The 19,065-nt window shown below is 43.3% G+C and overlaps 1 protein-coding gene across 2 annotated transcripts in view; it reads left to right on the top strand.

Moving 5' to 3' along the window:
• The window catches only part of rxraa (retinoid X receptor, alpha a), a 112,596-nt gene that overhangs the window by 73,200 nt on the left and 20,331 nt on the right, over window positions 1–19,065 (top strand). For both annotated transcript variants that reach the window (XM_061698216.1, XM_061698215.1), the window contains exons 4-5: window positions 9,188–9,338; window positions 13,371–13,550. In XM_061698216.1, the coding sequence (XP_061554200.1) occupies window positions 9,188–9,338; window positions 13,371–13,550 (331 nt within the window). The remainder of the gene's footprint in view (window positions 1–9,187; window positions 9,339–13,370; window positions 13,551–19,065) is intronic.

The raw sequence follows: 19,065 nt of genomic DNA, 5'->3' as shown, positions 1-19,065 counted from the left end.
TTTGAGACATAAAAACATAAAAACACACAATGCAATTTAATGACAAGAGGGAAGAAGTTGTTGGAATGTCTGCCGGTTTTAGTTTTGATTGTTCGTTACCGCTTCCCTGAGGGAAGGAGCTGGAAGAGGTGGTGACCAGGATGTGAAGCCTCCAAGAGAATTTCACATGCTCTTGTCTTAGTTCTGGCAGCGTGCGAGTCCTCAAGGGTGGGTAGGGGTACAGACGATTTTTCTGGCAGTCCTGATTGTCCGTTACAGTCTGAGTTTTGTCTTTTTTTGTGGCAGCACCAAACCAGATGTGATGGATGAACACAGGACTGATTCGATGACTGCTGTGTAGAACTTCCTCAACAGCTCCTGTGGCAGGCCGTGCTTCCTCAGAAGCCACAGGAAGTACATCCTCTGCTGGGCCTTTTTTAAGGATGGAGACCATATCCATATCTTGGTCTTCCACTTCAGGTCCTGAGAGACTGTATTTCCCAGGAACTTGAAGGTTTCGACAGTTGACACAGGGCAGTTGGACAGCATGAGGGGCAGCTGTGGCGAAGGATGCTTCCTGAAGTCCACGATCATCGCTACGTCTTGAGCGTGTTCAGCTCCAGGTTGTGTCGGCCTCACCAAAGCTCCAGCTGCTCGACTTCCTATCGATACGCAGACTTGTCACCGTCTTTGATGAGGCCAATGACTGTGGCATCGTTTTCCAACTTCAGGAGTTTGACAGCCGGGTGCGTTGAGGTGCAGTCGTTCGTGTAGAGAGCGAAAAGCAGCAGAGAGAGGACACATCCTTGGGGCACCCCAGTGCTGGTGGTGCGTGTAGATGAGGTGGTGTCCCCCAGCCTCACCTGCTGTGTCCTGCCTGTCAAGAGGCTGTAAATCCATTGGCAGATGGCAGGCGAGACTCTGAGCTGGAGAAATTTGAAGAAGAGGAGTTCGGGGATGATGATGTTGAACATAGAGCTGAAGTCCACAAATAGGATCCTCGCGCACATCCCCTGCGCCATCGAGGTGTTCTAGGATGAAGTGCAGTCCCATGTTGACTGTGTCATCCACAGACCTCTTTGCAGACCCGAGACTGCAAGTTTCTTGGGGACTTGGATGGTGGAGTGTTTGCGGGGGCAGGGGTGAAAGGTATGGACCCAGTAGTCCTAAGTGTAGACAGAGTTTCTCACACACAGACGAAGTGTCTTATGTTTACACATAAAAACATTTCCCAAAAACAAAAAACTCTGTAGAAGATTTTAAATAGTAGAATACAACTTATTTCCAAAGTGTGAATTTTTTTGCAGTTATATGACAGAGGTATTGGCATATGTCTCCCACAGCTCTTCAGCACACAGACGAGAAGTGTCTTTGAGCCACTCACGAAATGTTGTACATGCTTTTACCCACGTGTTGCTTGATTTGTACTTGTTTGTGAAGCCTGCATTGTTCAAACAGGTGTCTCTCAAGCATATAACCATGTAATTGATCCCAAAGGTTGTCTTATTGTGAATATCGTACCCTGAAGGCCACGGAAGAGGGAGCCCATTAACACCCTCCTGTGTGAAATCCAGCCGATTCATGTCCAGATAAGACTCACACAAAAGCACACTCACTAATAAGGGATGAGAAGAAAGTTCTCATTCAGTCCACCAGCGCTTTGCTGGATACCAAATGTAAGTTTGCTTTTAAAAGTAAGTGGTCTTCCTATGGTGTAAGGGTTGAAAGGTGACACAGGGTTATCATGAGGTTATATCATGACCTAACCCCGTCCTCACCTCTGTGAAAGCAGCTGGTTAGGTGTTGACTCCTGTCAACAGGAGATTTCAGTTTCTGTCCAATTACTCTGTTTTCCTCTTAAAATTCTTCTACACATGTTAGTTTGAATTCTTGGCATTGTAATGTTGGGAATTTCTTTCTGTTCATGGTGTGCCTTCATTGCAACTGATATAATGGAATTAAAGGTGTATTTTTCTTCCATAAGGAAAAAAAAAATGTATATTACACAATAATAATAAAAATGGACACAGTAATTAACAAAAGAAGAATAGTGTCTCAAAAGCCAGTAAGATATAGTATGAAAAAGAGGAATGTGAAATTCCTTTGGCAATCTGGTAGTGTTTAGTGCAATTACAGCTCTCGCATTAAAAACAGTTTCTTAGTTTGTTGGTTCTGGCTTTTATTGTCCTGAACAGTCTGGGTAACAGGTTAACAGTAGAAACTGTGAGTCTCCAGGATTGGTCTGGCTCTCCGAGGATGTACAGAACATCGCCTTTCTTAGGCAGCATGCACGCAGGGCAAGATTTAACAGAGAACGCCCACATTTTAGGGTTGCGTCACGCGATGTGCGTATCTGGGTGTGTAAATGACAGATTTGAGTGGACAGGAGAATGCGCGCACCCAGACACAGTGCAGCTCTGTGCAACTTTTCTCGATTACCCACAGGGGCAATTATGGTCCTTAGTGCATATGTACGTTTCTTTACAAAACAACATCACCAAACAGTGGCCTGAGCTGAATATTACAGTGAGTTAAGAGGTCTATGTGAATGGGGATCATTTTTAATGTTTTATGTATGCGGAGGTTTTTACAAATCCAAAGAAAAACTTTCCTCTTTTTACTAAAACGGTGTCGATCGTTGTGGTACCCTAATACTGTGGAGATAACTTTCTGTATGTTAAAAAAGGTGTCCTTGAACTGGAAAGCAACTGCAGTTCCACAAGAGAGTTAGGTATTGAAGAGTGGTACGGTCAGATTTGATGTTTGCTTTTGAAGTGTCTTTCTGAGCAAAGTCTCTGCTCTGAATCAAACTAAGCCCATCTTTAACAGAGGCCTCAACTGTCGCCACTCTACTTCCCTTTTCTCCTCCGCTCGCTCCAGGGATGGCGCTTTATATATTTTTTTTAGCAACGTGTATTGCATACTAATTGTTTTTAGGATCAGCTCAGCCAAGATTATTGCCTCTTATAGGAATTACAATTGTGTTACTACTTTTCAAACCTTTTGTTGATTGTAGTTTCTTTTTTAAAAACAATTATTTTATTTAATTTTAGCTTATTTAATAGACAATTGCAACAAGTATTGTTTGCTAGAGAGTTGTTTACATGCTATGGATTCCACTCATTATACAAGAAAATTTATTTATATGCATTTCAATGCTATTTAATCGACACCCTTTGAAGGACTCCATGCCTTACTACTACTTACTTACTACTTGTCTGAATAGTTTAGCATTATGGCCAATCCACCTGGTGGCACAGATAACTGTTGTATATTGTTGCATACATCTGTTGTATGAATGTCACACCTACAAGTATACACAGGCAGCCAATGTACTGGCTGTACCAGCCAAATTTTCTCCTCATCATATTATGTAACAGATCCTGCACATGAAACTTATTCATCTAGGGTATTACATCCCCTCATGTTGCACATTGTACTGCAGGGAGTCCTATGTCCTACATTTCCAGTCCTTGAGATTAAATGTCCCTAAATTGTTTATCTCACTAAGTCTGTAAAAGTTTTCATCCAAGCATTCGACTTCCACCACCCCCCCCCACCCCCTAAAAATTTTTTTCTTTTTTTTTAAATGGATGCATACAATATGTAAAGTAGGATCATCAAGGGATTTCCTAAAATGATAATACTGTACACACAGCTGGCATAGCTTTCTGTGTGGGGTCACATGTATGTGTTGAGGGAGCATGTATTCTATTTCCAGTACTGGCCCTGAGCTACTTTAATCCCCCAGACTTGACTCCATCACCATGGATAGAAGAGGGGGAGAAAAGGTTCCCAGCCAGCCCACCCCACAGCAGGGAGCAGCACTTTTGAGATTGAGTTGCAAGTTTACTGAAAATAGATTGTGAATGGAATAGTCTTTTCTGTCAGGCAGCAGAGGGTTTGATAGAAACTGTCCCAGCTGAGGAGACAGCTCTGTTCGTGCTGTGCTGCAAGGCCAAAGACTAGACACAAACGTTCAAGTGAGGTAAGACCGTGCGTGTGCATGTGTGTGTGTGTGTGGCTGTCCACGTGTGTGTGTGTGCGCATCTGTGCGTGCACGTCCGCACATCTCTGAGTATGCTGAGATGTAGGTGGGTGCACACTTTGTGCCAAAACTGATGCCAAACAGTTCATGCAGCTGTATTGATGATACATCTTAGGCCAAGCGACGCAACCGTCACGCCTTGTGTGGGGTTCGACAAATTGTTTTTATGAGTGGCTGACCGTCGCCAACTAGTTTTGCTGCAATTAGAAATTTTAATTGCAGGTGAATGGCGTCGCGACGTCGCAGATGTATCAGCGAATCAAAAAGGCCATGTTGTAATACATAATCATAATCTTTCACAGCAAAAAAGTCGTACAAATACAGTGTGTGTGTACGGTTTTGAAGCGATTTTATGTAAAAGAATTATATATATATATATATATATATATATGTATATATATATATATTTGTATATATATATATATAGAGAGAGAGTGAGCAAAGGGTCTGAATACTTATGGCTGATTTTTCAGTTTTTCTTTTTTAATGAATCTGCAAAAATTTCAACAATTCCGTTATTTTTCTGTCAATATGGGGTGCTGTGTGTACATTAATGTGGAAAAAAAATAATTTAAATTATTTTAGAAAATTGCTGCAATATAAAAAAGAATGAAATATTTAATACTTTCCGTACCCACTGTATATACTACATATATATATATATATATATATATATATATATACACACACACACACACACACCCAATGAAGTTGGGACGTTGTGTTAAACATAAATAAAAATATAATACAATGATTTGCAAATCATGTTCAACCTATATTTAATCGAATACACTACAAAGACAAGATATTTAATGTTCAAACTGATAAACGTGTTGTTAATTGTTTTTAGCAAATAATCATTAACTTAAAATTTTATGGCTGCAAACGTTCCAAAAAAGCTGGAACAGGGTCATGTTTCCCACTGTGTTACATCACCATTTCTTTTAACAACATTCAATAAACGTTTGGGAACTGAGGACACTAATTGTTGAAGCTTTGTAGGTGGAATTGTTTCCCATTCTTGCTTGATGTACAGCTTCAGCTTTTCAACAGTCCCGGGTCTCCGTTGTCGTATTTTATGCTTCATAATGCACCACACATTTTCAATGGGAGACAGGTCTGGACTGCAGACAGGGCAGTCTCGTACCCGCACTCTTTTACTACGAAGCCACGCTGTTGTAACACGTGCAGAATGTGGTTTGGTCTTGCTGAAATAAGCAGGGGCGTCCATGAAAAAGACGTTGCTGGGATGGCAGCATATATTTCTCCAAAACCTGTATGTATATTTCAGCATTAATGGTGCCTTCACATATGTGTAAGTTACCCATGCCATTGGCACTAACATAGCCCCATACCATCACAGATGCTGGCCTTTGAACTTTGCGTCCATAACAGTTCCTCTGGCCCGGAGGACACGACGTCCACAATTTGAGACTTGTCGGACCACAGAACACTTTCCCACTTTCCATCTTAGATGAGCTCGGGCCCAGAGAAGCCGGTGGCGTTTCTGCTCGGCTTTTACTTTGCATAGTAGAATTTCAGGTTGCACTTACGGATGTAGCGCCGAACTGTATTTACTGACATTCCTGAGCCCATGTGGTGATATCCTTTACACATTGATCTCGGTTTTTGATGCAGTGCCGCCTGAGGGATCAAAGGTCACGGGCATTCAATGTTGGTTTTCGGCCTCCCCGCTTACATGCAGTGATTTCTCCAGATTCTCTGAACCTTTTGATGATATTATGGACCGTAGATGATGAAATCCCTAAATTCCTTGCAATTGTACGTTGATGAAATTTGTCCTTAAACTGTTCGACTATTTTCTCACACACTTGTTCACAAAGAGCTGAACCTCTCCCCATCTTTGCTTGTGAATGACTGAGCAATTCAGGGAAGCTCCTTTTATACCCAATCATGGCACCCACCTGTTCCCAATTAGCCTGTTCACCTGTGGGATGTTCCAGACCGGTGTTTGATGAGCATTCCTCAACTTTCTCAGTCTTTTTTGCCACCTGTCCCAGCTTTTTTGGAACGTGTTGGAGCCATAAAATTCTAAGTTAATGATTATTTGCTGAAAACAATACATTTTATTAGTTTGAACATTAAATATCTTGTCTTTGTAGTGTATTCAATTAAATATAGGTTGAACATGATTTGCAAATCATTGTATTCTGTTTTTATTTATGTTTACACAACGTCCCAACTTCATTGAAATTGTAGTTGTATACACACACACACACACATATATATTAAAAGAATAAATAAATAGATAAATCAAATAGATGTATCAGATTGTCCTTGTGAAGTGAAAGCTGTTCCAAAGAAAAAACAAATGTTATAAAGTGCGTGCCGTGCCCTCTGCCACAAACATTTTCCATCACAGCGCCATCTACTTAATCTGAAACACTGTAATATAATAATTACAAAGTCAAAAGATAACCTGACATTTGTTTTTGCATATTGCTGTTAGGTAACAGACCAACCAAACAACAAAGAAGTGAAACGTAACTTCAATTCCCGCAGTGGTAATTTCACACATACAGTAATGTCACCTTCTGTCAACATACTTGACTATGCTTTGTGGCAAATGTTTTTCAAGCCTCCACACGTTGCCTCACACACAGCTAGCTCCTGTGACTGTTTCAGTTCACGTAAACTGAGTTCCCATTAGCCGATCTGGGCACAACAATAAAGACTGTCAAAGTTTCTCAATTTCTTTTATTAGGACCAAAATACACATTAAGTAACTTGGATTCTTTGACATTGGTGCGCTTGTGCTGTTTCATTAATTGCTTTCTCGAAAATAAATCCTGACAATGACTTGGTCTTTTAAGTATGGCAGCTTGTGTTGTCACAGGGCACTGATGCCACACAGATACTCCTTGAAATTGACATATTTTATCTCTTGAAATTATTAATGAGTGTTTTATATTTGGAATTTAATCTCTCTGTCTGAATAAACTATTTGCCTGCGTGCTTGTGTGTGTGTGTGTGTTTGTGTGTGTGTGTGTGTGTGTGGGAGCGAGAGAGAGAGAGAGATAGAGGTTTTAAGTGTCGGGGGGGGGGGGGGGCTTTAAACTTTTCAACCGACTGAACCAGCCAAACATTGAAACCCACATGAGCTTTTGATTTTCTAGTCTAGGTCCAACTCAAGTTCCCATGACACCGCACATGTCATGCTGAATTCTGTGGCAATGAATATTAAAAGTTGTAGAAGTTCTCTGGAATGTTCCATTTGATCGGACGGTAAAGCGTCTGGCTTGGAATATGTAAATCTATGAAGACACAATACATTATCGCTTCGAGCAAGAATGTACATGGCAGCGCTGCTCCCCCCCCCCCCCAACTCTGAAATTGTTGAAGAAGCGTTAAGTGTTAAGAGCTTAAAAATGCGAAATGCGATGCCAGGAACAAGTGCTGTGTCTGTCTGGACTTGTGCATTATTTTTTACGCCCTCTTCAGCTTTTACTTGTATGTGTATAATAAAGTGTGTTTGTGCGTGCTTGTATACAAGTATGTTGCATACCACTGTTATCACATTATAACTACTATCTAAGAACTGTACTAGTTTCCCTATGTCATGTTTTTGACTGTTTTGACAAATTGTGATTCTATTGACTGTAGTTGAACTCTATGATACTGAATCATATGTGTATCCATTTCACAAGTTTATAATGTTTATACTGTATGTACACTTAAGAGTCAAATTTTTGGACACAGTTTCTCATCAATAGCACTACAAACCTTTGACTGGTTGTGTAGTTTGTTTCTAAACAAGTGTACTATTTGTCATGGCCCAACATAATATAAAATATACATTCGGTTTTCTTGCCAAGAATATGCAGTTTTCCTGTTTATTCAGATGACAGTCATTGCCGTCTGTGTTGTGTACATCTCAACAATCGTATGTATGTCGTAAACACAGGAGTACACGCACACAGTCGACCTCTGACTTAACTGTTCCTTCTCTATTGACGTTTTTCAGTGAAAAAGATATTTATTTTGTATACCATATATTTCACATGTATAGAAACTATAATACATTACAATACAAGCCCAATAAACCCATTTTTTTCCGTTTCTTCCCACACCATAATGCTTCTCTATAGCTTTGGCTGGGTCTAGTCAGCGGATTGGTGCTTTTCTTTAATTTTTTTTTCTTTTTTTTTTTCGGCGGACTGCGGTAGCTTCTCTTCCACTCAGTGCATTTAGTTTTATAGGATGATTTCTATGCTCCCCTAACATTTATCTGCACTGAAAATGCATGTAGCTAGTTAAGATAATTAGCCTCCCTCACTCCCTATGTTTGCAAAAGGCAAAGAGGTGTCACTTTCAGAAGACATTTTTATCAAATCTCAATTTCAGGGAGAAAGGGTAGTCCAATTTAAAGTAGGATATAATTTCCAGATGTACTGCTCCCAAAACCAGTTATTTTTTGCTCATCTACTGGTACATTTTGTGTTTGTCAAACATTTAAGAACCAATGGGGCATGTTTGGAAGATAAATAACAGAGCTCAATTGGTGGAATGGTGTGCGATCCGGCTGCAGAAAGTTTAGATATGAAACAGAACTAACAGAACCTACACTTCTGCTAAGTCATTTACATTGATACGGGCAATCTTCTCTGACTGGCACGACACTGAAAAACTCTATGCAAATGATACTTGAACATCGCCAGAGTCTTTTTTGCATTGATTGAGAATCAGCTTACTTCACGGTAACTTCTGTAGGATAGTCCTCTTCTCACATTCTTCTGCTTGTACCCACTGCTCTTTTTTTTCAGAAAATGAGTGGCAAAACATCCATAAAAAGAAAAAACTTATGCAGCCACTTAGTTAGTTCGTTTGTTTGTTTGTTAGTTATAGTTAATCCTTTGATACTGGCTAAATGTGGTCAAGTAATGTGTGCTCATGGATGATGGCAGTTAAAACTCTAAAACCTTATGAAATTTGGGGCAAACCTTCCAGGAATGTTTCGGTTGAGCTCCAAACTGCACAACTTTTGTGGTGTTCGAACTCAAAGCTACCATTGTATGCGCCATCAGCTAAACTATGCAACGGGCTTGTGTAATGGGAAGTGTGTGTTCATATTTTATTTTTATTTTTTTGTACTGCTTTGTGACCTGTTGCTGTGTGTTTTTGTGTATGTTGATGTTCCAGCTGAACTCGCCGATGAACTCGGTCAGTAGCACAGAGGACATTAAGCCCCCGCTGGGCATCAATGGCGTGATGAAAGTACCCGCTCAGCCCTCTGGCACGGCGCTGTCGCTCACCAAACACATCTGTGCCATCTGTGGGGACCGCTCCTCAGGTGAGTGGCTGTGATGATGACATACTTGATGTATATCATTGCACATGCAGATTTGCTGAAGTGAAAACACAAAGGGCCTAATTTACAATCACAAAATTTGCTTCTTTACCCTAAAGGTGGCCATGTTGTGTCTGATATACTAAGATTGCCATCTTTTACAAAGAGCCCAATAGCAGGCGCTAAATTGTGTGTTCACTCACTCTAAGAGAAGAAGAAGAAGAATCACCTTTATTGTCATGAACCCCGCCTCCCCAGAACATGAGCAAAGTTCTGTCGGAGGTGGGAGTTGAAACTCCTTCTGACAGGGGATTCTGCCAGACGTTCCCAGCAGACCCTCACAATACGTTTGGGCCTGCCACGTCGGACCGGCATCTTCCCCCACCATCAGAGCCAACTCACCACCAGGTGGTGATCAGTTGACAGCTCCGCCCTTCTCTTCACCCGAGTGTCCAAGACATGCGGCCGCAAGTCCGATGACACGACCACAAAGTCGATCATCGAACTGCGACCTAGGGTGTCCTGGTCCCAAGTGCACGTGTGGACACCCTTATGCTTGAACATGGTGTTCGTTATGGACAATCCGTGACGAGCACAGAAGTCCAATAACAGAACACCGCTCGGGTTCTGAGCGGGGGGGCCATTCCTCCCAATCACGCCCTTCCAGGTCTCACTGTCATTGCCCACGTGAGCATTGAAGTCCCCCAACAGAACAATGGAGTCCCCAGCGGGAGCACTCCCCAGCACCCCCTCCAAGGACTCCAAAAAGGGTGGGTACTCTGAACTGCTGTTTGCTGCATAGGCACAAACAACAGTCAGGATCCGTCCCCCCACCCGAAGGCGGAGGGAGGCTACCCTCTCGTCCACCAGGGTGAACCCAAGCGTACAGGCGCCGAGCCGGGGGGCAATAAGTATACCCACACCTGCTCGACGCCTCTCACCGTGGGCAACTCCAGAGTGGAAGAGAGTCCAACCCCTCTTGAGAGGACTGGTACCAGAGCCCAAGCTGTGTGTGGAGGCGAGTCCGACTATATCTAGTCGGAACTTCTCGACCTCACACACCAGCTCAGGCTCCTTCCCTGCCAGAGAGGTGACATTCCACGTCCCTAGAGTCAGCTTCTGTAGCCGGGGATCGGATCGCCAAGGTCCCCGCCTTCGGCCACCGCCCAGTTCACACTGCACCCGACCCCTATGGCCCCTCCCACAGGTGGTGAGCCCATGAGAAGGGGGACCCACGTTACCCTTTCGGGCTGTGCCCGGCCGGGCCCCATGGGTGCAGGCCCGGCCACCAGGCGCTCGCCTTTGACCCCCACCACCAGGCCTGGCTCCAGTAGGGGGCCCCGGTGACCCGCGTCCGGGCAAGGGAAAACGAAGTCCATTGTTTGTCGTCATCATTAGGGGTCTTTGAGCCGTGCTTTGTCTGGTCCCTCACTTAGGACCTGTTTGTCATGGGTGACCCTGCCAGGGGCATAAAGCCCCAGACAACTTAGCTCCTAGGATCACTGGGACACACGAACCCCTCCACCACGACAAGGTGACGGCTCAAGGAGGGGAAAAAGAAATATATCGCTCTGATAATTTTCGAGAAACCAGCAACTGCATAAAAGCCATGTTTTGTTTGATTTAACTCACCCCAGATGTGTGTGAATTGGATGTATGTGCCCATCCTAATGACAGCACACACGAAAAACTGTTCTGGGAGAGACCAGCACCAATTGTCATTGTACACTGAAATCAAATGACCCAACCACATTTCAAATGAACTGCATGGCTATTTTGCGCATTTGGCAGGCACAGTCCTGGGTGTGCCTGGTTAGTAGATGTAGCTTCCACATCTGTTTGCGTGAGCAATTAAGTTTACGCCCATTTTTGCACGTGCAAAGCCATAGAGTCCAAAAGTATTGTTAGACCTCCTTGTTTAGCCTTGCTTCTTCAGCACACCCAATACATTTTGGCCTATTCCATACTTTCAACATTTTTGGAATTTTTGGGAAGGCCTCTTTGCTGCTTTCTTTGTAGAAAGCCTTCTTTGAAGATTGTAAACTGTTAGAACTGCAAAGGGCAGAAAGACACATTCTGCATCACCTCCAGTGTAATAGACATTTGTCCCTAATTCCAATACTGTTAATCACACATTTTATGCATTCACTATAAACAATCTAAAGCAGAAACTATATTTTCTGTGTATTTTGCCAATTTGAGAATAATGTTTTTTAATATAGTTTGAAATGATATGGTCCTTGTTGTATAAAAATAACACAGTGTGACCACTAATTACAGCATCTTGTTAAAAGGGAAGAAAATGTGACTTATGAGAGGTTCTTCTCAGCATCTTGCTCAAAACTAAACCAAATAAATATCATCTCTGTCATGGGTAAAGATTGTGAATGTACATGGTTAAAAAAAAAAGTCTTCAGAAAGGTGGGCTGAAGGGTAATAAGGTCAAAGAGAAGCAAAGAAAACAGCACATGAAAAGAAGCTGAAATCACTTCTTAAACACAAGCAGTAGCATGAAATTTTTTTTTAGTGTGAAGTGTACACATTTTTTTACTACTGTAGGAAAGATGTGCAACTCCCTGCCAGCGAGCCATTTTTCCCAGCCATGCTTCACTGGTATTTTCAGAAAAATATGGGAACTAATAATTATTTTGGCCTGACAAATGTCCAGAACAGGGGGGTCCAAACTACAGCCCAGGTAGCATTTGCCCAGGTAGCATTTGCAGCCCACATCCCGTGTTGTTTGTACTTACTTTCTACAATGGGTGGCAAGGCAGTAGAAGAGAACAAATTTCTTCGAATTTCTCACGTTCTTGTTTTCCACAATTCATACATCATTCGGGAAGACGCACTTCGAAATTGAAATTGTTTGCTCCAATTTCTCCGTGTCAAGGTCAGCTTAGTACAGATTGCTCTGGTTTTGGTTCTGATTGGTCCTAGCTTGAATGGCACGCTTTGCAAGACCCCCCTTAAAGCACCGCCGCTGGAAATGCCACTCTGTGCAGCTGCACATATCACACATCCCAGAAACCGCCACTGGTAGTGGGATACAGGGCTGCTGTCCGCCCAAAAATTCTGAAAAAGTCTTGACTTTTTGCTTTATCATCTAGTTGTTTTTTTTAAACAAATATATATAATATTTTGCCCTGCGATTGGCAAGCAACCAGTTCAGGGTGTACCCCGCCTCCTGCCCGATTATAGCTGGGAAAGGCTCCAGCACGCCCGCGACCCTAGTGCGGAGAAGCGGCTCAGAAAATGGATGGATGGATGGATGGATATATAATATTTGTAAACACTGTAGAATTACTTCTTAAATCTTTACTTACAATGATGGATTGGTTTTATTTTTAAATAAATTAAAAATAAAGAATGTCAAAGTGGCCCTTGCATCGTTAGATTTTTCTGTATGTGGCCCTTGGGGGAAAAAAAAACTTGGACAGTCCTGGTCTAGAATAACTGGAAGGTTTTTGTAGTCTAACCTTATCACATGAACATTTCACCTGTGTACTATTAACTCGCTGGAGGTGTCTTGGAAAGGTGTGTAATATTTTCAGAGGATAAATATTAAAAGATCACTGCCAGAATACCAAACTGATCTAATTAATTGAAAAGCCATGCTATGCAATTGATGCCACATGGAACCAAAGGTAACAATAAAATTATTAATATCAAGTCATGCTTCATTTCACTGTGCTTGGTGGTGCTCTTTATTATCTTTGCTATCTGACCAGAAGAGGACTAACAAAGAATCAGACTGAGCTGAAGAATTTATTCGGTTGATCTACAATAAATAGCAAAGAGGGGATGTTGAAAGTAGTGAAGAACCAATATGTTCCTTATCATAACACAACACCAATCCGTGGAGGCTCTTCAGCTTGTATCTTTTTCCAACTGCCAACTCTTGTTAAATGAACTTGTTTTTTTCATTTTACTGTGGTGGTTATTATTGGCTTTTATTTTGGTGTTGATTGGGTTGCTTGTGTCAGGAAAATATCAGTACTATTGACAAACCACACCTGTCTGTCTCATTCTCCTCAGGTAAACACTATGGTGTATACAGCTGTGAGGGCTGCAAAGGTTTCTTCAAAAGGACAGTGCGCAAAGACCTCACCTATACATGTCGTGACAGCAAGGACTGCGTGATTGACAAACGCCAGAGGAATCGGTGCCAATACTGCCGCTACCAAAAGTGTTTAGCCATGGGCATGAAGAGAGAAGGTACAGCACATACCGTTGAGGATAGTCACACTTACGTACTCCCTCCCTTACTTTAACTAATACGAACTTTATACCCTTAAAACAGCCAAAATTGTCCAACTGTCATGTCAGTAGTACTTATAAATTAAATACCAATAAAAAAAATTACTGTTCAGAAAGTATAGAGCATTGTTTAGACCTGGGGTGTCAAATTAATTTTTATCGCGGGCCACATCAGAGTTATTGTTTCCCTCGGAGGGCCGTTAGGAATTTGAACCTATATAAATGCATGATCACCTCATATTACATAGACATAATTGCTGGATAACTAATTATCAGAAATCAGAAGCCACACAAAAAATTTTTTTGCTCAACTATTATTCAATTTATTTTAAAATGGGGAGTGGTAACAAAAAATACTTGCAATATGTCAATGTTAATAAAAGCCAAGACAATTTGCAATATTGGTATTCAAGCAAGAAACATTCAAGTCGACGCACGATTTGCTGCCACTGTCACGTACGTGGTTAGGACGAAGGCGAGGAACGCAAGGCAAGAACATGGTGGACCCAAATGCAGGGAAGCAAGGCAGGAGTGCGGGAATCTCAAAATAATATTTAATCAGAATGATAAAAACAACTGGCAACTATGACATGGCAAGACGTCACAACGACAATGAACCGACAAGAACTGAAAGAAACCAGGGAACTAAATACTAACAGACTGACGAGACAATAAGGAACACCTGCAAAAGACACGAGTGGCTGGAGAGAGCTGATTGGTCGACACAAAGTAGACGAGAACAGGCGGACACAACAACCTAATGAGCACACGACAAACATGGAACACAGGAAAACATGGAACAAAACTAAACACAACCCAAACCAAAACACAGACCATGACAGTACCCCCCCTCTAAAGGAACGGATCCCAGCCGTTCCCCAAACAACAACCAAAAAGTCACCAACCCAGGGTGGGCGGAAGGGGGCCTGGAGGAGGGTACAGAGTCCACCCCTCAGGTCAGTCTGGTGGCCATCCAGGCCACCCGAGGTGAGGTGCTTGGCTGAGCGGTTCAGGAGGTCGTCCAGGACGCCAAGCACCAGGGTCTTTACAGGGCCATTCAGGCGGACGGCCACGGTGCCGAATCCAATGGTAATGCAGGGGCCAGGCAATAGGGTTGGGTGGCGGCCGCTGGACGAGGGCCGCCGGAGCCGGGACGGGAGCCTGGCGCAGCTGCCGAGGAGCCGGAACGGGAGCCTGCCGCAGCTGCCGAGCAGGAGGAACGGGAGCCTGCCGCAGCTGCCGAGCAGGAGGAACGGGAGCCTGCCGCAGCTGCCGAGGAGCAGGAGCCTTCCGCAGCTGCCGAGGAGCAGGAGCCTGCCGCAGCTGCCGAGGAGCGGGAGCCTTCCGCAGCTGCCGAGGAGCAGGAACGGGAGCCTGCCGCAGCTGCCGAGGAGCAGGAACGGGAGCCTGCCGCAGCTGCCGAGGAGCGGGAGTCTGCCGCAGCTGCCGAGGAGCGGGAGTCTGCCGCAGCTGCCGAGGAGCGGGAGCCTACCGCAGCTGCCGAGGAGCAGGAACGGGAGCCTGCCGCAGCTGCCGAGGAGCAGGAACGGGAGCCTGCCGCAGCTGCCGAGGAGCAGGAACGGGAGCCTGCCGCAGCTGCCGAGGAGCAGGAACGGGAGCCTGCCGCAGCTGCCGAGGAGCAGGAACGGGAGCCTGCCGCAGCTGCAGAGGAGCAGGAACGGAAGCCTGCCGCAGCTGCCTAGGGGCAGGAACAGGGCCTGCAGTCACTTCCTCAGCCTGCCGCCATTGAGGTTTGGGAGTAGAGGGTACGGGAGGGGCAGAGTGCACAGGGTCTCGGGAAGGTGAACTAGGAAAAATGGCTGGTACTGAACATGGTGGCTTGGGGTCAGGTTTAACTAGACGTGACTTAATTGGAGCCGTGGAACAATGTGTGGGAACGGGTGAAAAATTAAGTGACTTATGAACGGGAAAAAAAACGAGGGGGCAAAATTTGACCTTTACTTGGGCGTCTGGGTTGGCACCACGTGGCGGTCCCGTGTAGATGGCCAAACGGGTGCCCAAGAAAAGGTCAGAGGGAAAGGATTTGGACTCACTGGGGTTGGAAACGGGGAGACGTGACAAAAACTGACGAGGACGGGATAAACTAGGGAAGGAACCAGAAAAATCTAAATCTCTGTCAGAATCAGACAGGAGGTTAACTAAATCGGGGCCATCTTCACAATCAGAAAAATCAGAATCTAAAGAAACGTGGATGTAAAATAGTAGGGCATGGGGAATAACTAGGACAAGTGGGGGGACCCGATGAAAGGGACAGAAAAGACTGAACGATAGGGCTTACTGGAGGAGGGTAGGTATGGATGGCAGGCTGAGGACGGTGGGAGGCAGTTTGGTGGTGTCCAGGGTGACGCCATGTTCTTCCCGCTGGGTCCTGTTCTGGTCGGTTAATTCTGTCACGTACGTGGTTAGGGCGAAGGCGAGGAACGCAAGGCAAGAACATGGTGGACCCAATTGCAGGGAAGCAGGGAGGCAAGGCAGGAGTGCGGGAATCTCAAAATAATAATATTTAATCACAATGATAAAGACAACTGCCGACTATGACATGGCAAGACATGACAACGACAATGAACCGACAAGAACTGAAATAAACCAGGGAACTAAATACAAACAGATTGACGAGACAACGAGGAACACCTGGACAAGACACGAGTGGCTGGAGAGAACTGATTGGTCGACACAAAGTAGACGAGAACAGGTGGACACAACAACCTAATGAGCACACGACAAACATGGAACACAGGAAAACATGGAACAAAACTAAACACAACCCAAACCAAAACACTGTCCATGACAGCCACGGGCCAAAGAAAACTGATGTGGTGGGCCGGTTCTGGCCCCCGGGCCTTGAGTTTGACACCTGTGGTTGGGACAAACAAAACATTTTTCAATATGACATTTCTTCTTTTATTGAAAAAAAATCTAATAATTGTAACTTATACTTGAATTAAAATGTAAATCCAGGTTAACTTGCTGGAACAATAATGGTGATACGTTTTTTTTTTTTTTTCAAATTGGCTCAAAATATATGACACATACAGTATATCAGAAAAGCATTTGCGGAGCTATTAGCCGCTAGACCCACTGATAAAATGGGCATTTCATGTGTGTGTTTTTGGAGTGTCATTCCTGTCAGAGTCAAAACTGCTGCAACTCAACCTGGAGAACACTACGCACCTGCTACAAGCCTATTTTCATGCCTTGTTCGCATTGCCTTTTAATAGTCTTTAATTGACCACATGGTTGACTCGATTCCAGCAGGACTAATCATATGTGAAATCCAATAATAGTTGTGGCTAATGCAAAACTATTTGTCCTGAGAAGGAATGCAAGATAAAAGACAATGAAAAGAGTATAACATATAACTCTGTGAAACAAATGTGAAACAATATATGATATTAAAGTTATATAATGTCCTTTTAATTTCTTAAAGAGCTTATAAAATCATACTTTTATCTCGTTTGCCACAATAAGCTAAACGTAATGGTTCTACTATTAAAAGGTTTTTCTTCAAGTAATACTTTTGGGAAACTATTGATTTCTGCTTTTGCAACCCGAAGAATCCCAGCCTTACTGTATATGGAAACTCTGGATGGAGTTTATGAGAATAGGCTGTCCTGAGGGACAGATGTTATGTTGATTGGAGATTTGAAAACAAAAAAGAAGGCGTGTGAACCTCATCTTCTATTACATCCACTGGCTCTTTGCGATCATGGCCCCAGCTGATTCTTAGAAACTTGGAAATGGTTTGGAGCAGCTATCATTAGTGTGAACCAGCTTTTCGCCCAATCAACACTTACATTGTGTTTGTTTACCTTATGAAATACCCAATAGTCAAAATTGATTGCGTGATGTGCTTCATTTGTAAAGTAGATCACATTTGCACTGATGAAGGGTATTGAAAAGAACTTTCTTCGGGAAGACAAGCAGTGTGCAGGGTTTCTGCTTCTGTCCTGGCATGCATTTTATTCAACAAGCTAAAGTCTGACAAAGATACTATAGGTTTGCTAAGCCTGGGAGGACTGGAAATTAGTACACAGTATACCTATGGTACTAAACGCTTGTGTTTTCGTAACCTGAATTCAGAACTCAAAATTGAAACACAGATCACCTGATATGAAAGATTCCAGTAAACATAAAACCAAGGACCATTGGGGTGAGACATGAAGGTGTGAATTTTAACACCTCGTGGGAGTGTTAAAAGTATTAGCGCTCTCGGCAGTGCTGTTCAGCGTTGTTTCGCACATTGAAAGCACCAATTACACAACACATATGGAAAGAGGCCATGATTAAAGATGTTAAAGGGTGTTAACCAAGAGCATATGTACCTGAGAGTGTGACTTCAATGTTTAAAACACTTTCACAAGGCCTTGACCTTTACTTGGCCTATCCTTCACCAGTGAAGGACTCTTTCAAGGATATTATCATTTACTGTCACTTCCCCTACTCACAGTGCTGCCTAAACCGCCTACTACACCCTGAGGGTAGTAGTTGCAGAACAAGGCAGTAGTGGTCCAAAAGGCAAAGTGAATCCGCAGAAAGAGGAACAGGATTATATAAATTTATACTCTTGCACTCAGGAGAGAGGAGGAGGAGAGTAAAGTTAACATGATTTCAGCCCTCTTCACCTCTCTCTGACTCCAATACAAGTATTTTACCCTTGGGCTGACCTCCACCACCAGACAGCAGATACTCTTAAGTGGGGCCCCTTTCCTTCTCCTCCTTGAACAACCACTGCTACCCCCTCATCATGACCGCAGAAACGTTTGAAAACAGATCATTCTGCAAACTCAACGCGTCTGTTGTGTTTATGCGGCACGTCACTTTTCCAGGTGTGTGTGGAAGCATGCAAGTTGACTGTAAATTGACAAAAGTCACAATGATGCAACATGATTTTGTCTCAAACCTTTTATCAACCCATGCAGAATAAACTTTGAAATAGGCTGTTTTTTATGTGGTATTTTGACTTTAGTAAGTTATACTTTCAAAAAGACAAAACATATGCACACACACTTATGCATCTTTTCCTCTCTCCACTTAAGGGTGGACGTGCGGTTTTTCATGCCTTAGCCACAGTGAGTCTCTGTGTCTGCTGAGCACACAAACCATTTCCTGTGTCTCCTCGCCAAGCCAATCAGATGACAGAACCACTACAGTTATGCTCTAACCAGTTAGTGTGTGCGACATGTAAAAAAAAAAAAAAAAAAAAAAGGATGTTCAAAACAAAGACTTCATTGATTTGTGTTGTACTGAAGTTTGAGACTGTTTGGCGACCACACATGAGTGACAGACTGTACATTATTTATGTCTTTATAAATGATTTGTAAATAAAAGGCACCAGCTGTTTGGCATGGAGGACCACATGAAAAACACATTGCTTTGATAAGAAAGAGATAAGTCCTTGAGCATTCCCACAATGCTGTGTGGATAATGTAGCTCTTAAGTGTTGTAGGGTTTT

This window comes from Phycodurus eques, chromosome 15, assembly GCF_024500275.1.
Source record: "Phycodurus eques isolate BA_2022a chromosome 15, UOR_Pequ_1.1, whole genome shotgun sequence".
NCBI classification, from domain to species: Eukaryota; Metazoa; Chordata; class Actinopteri; order Syngnathiformes; family Syngnathidae; genus Phycodurus; species Phycodurus eques.
Note: the sequence above shows the minus strand (reverse complement) of the source record. Positions and strands in the feature narration are given on the sequence as shown.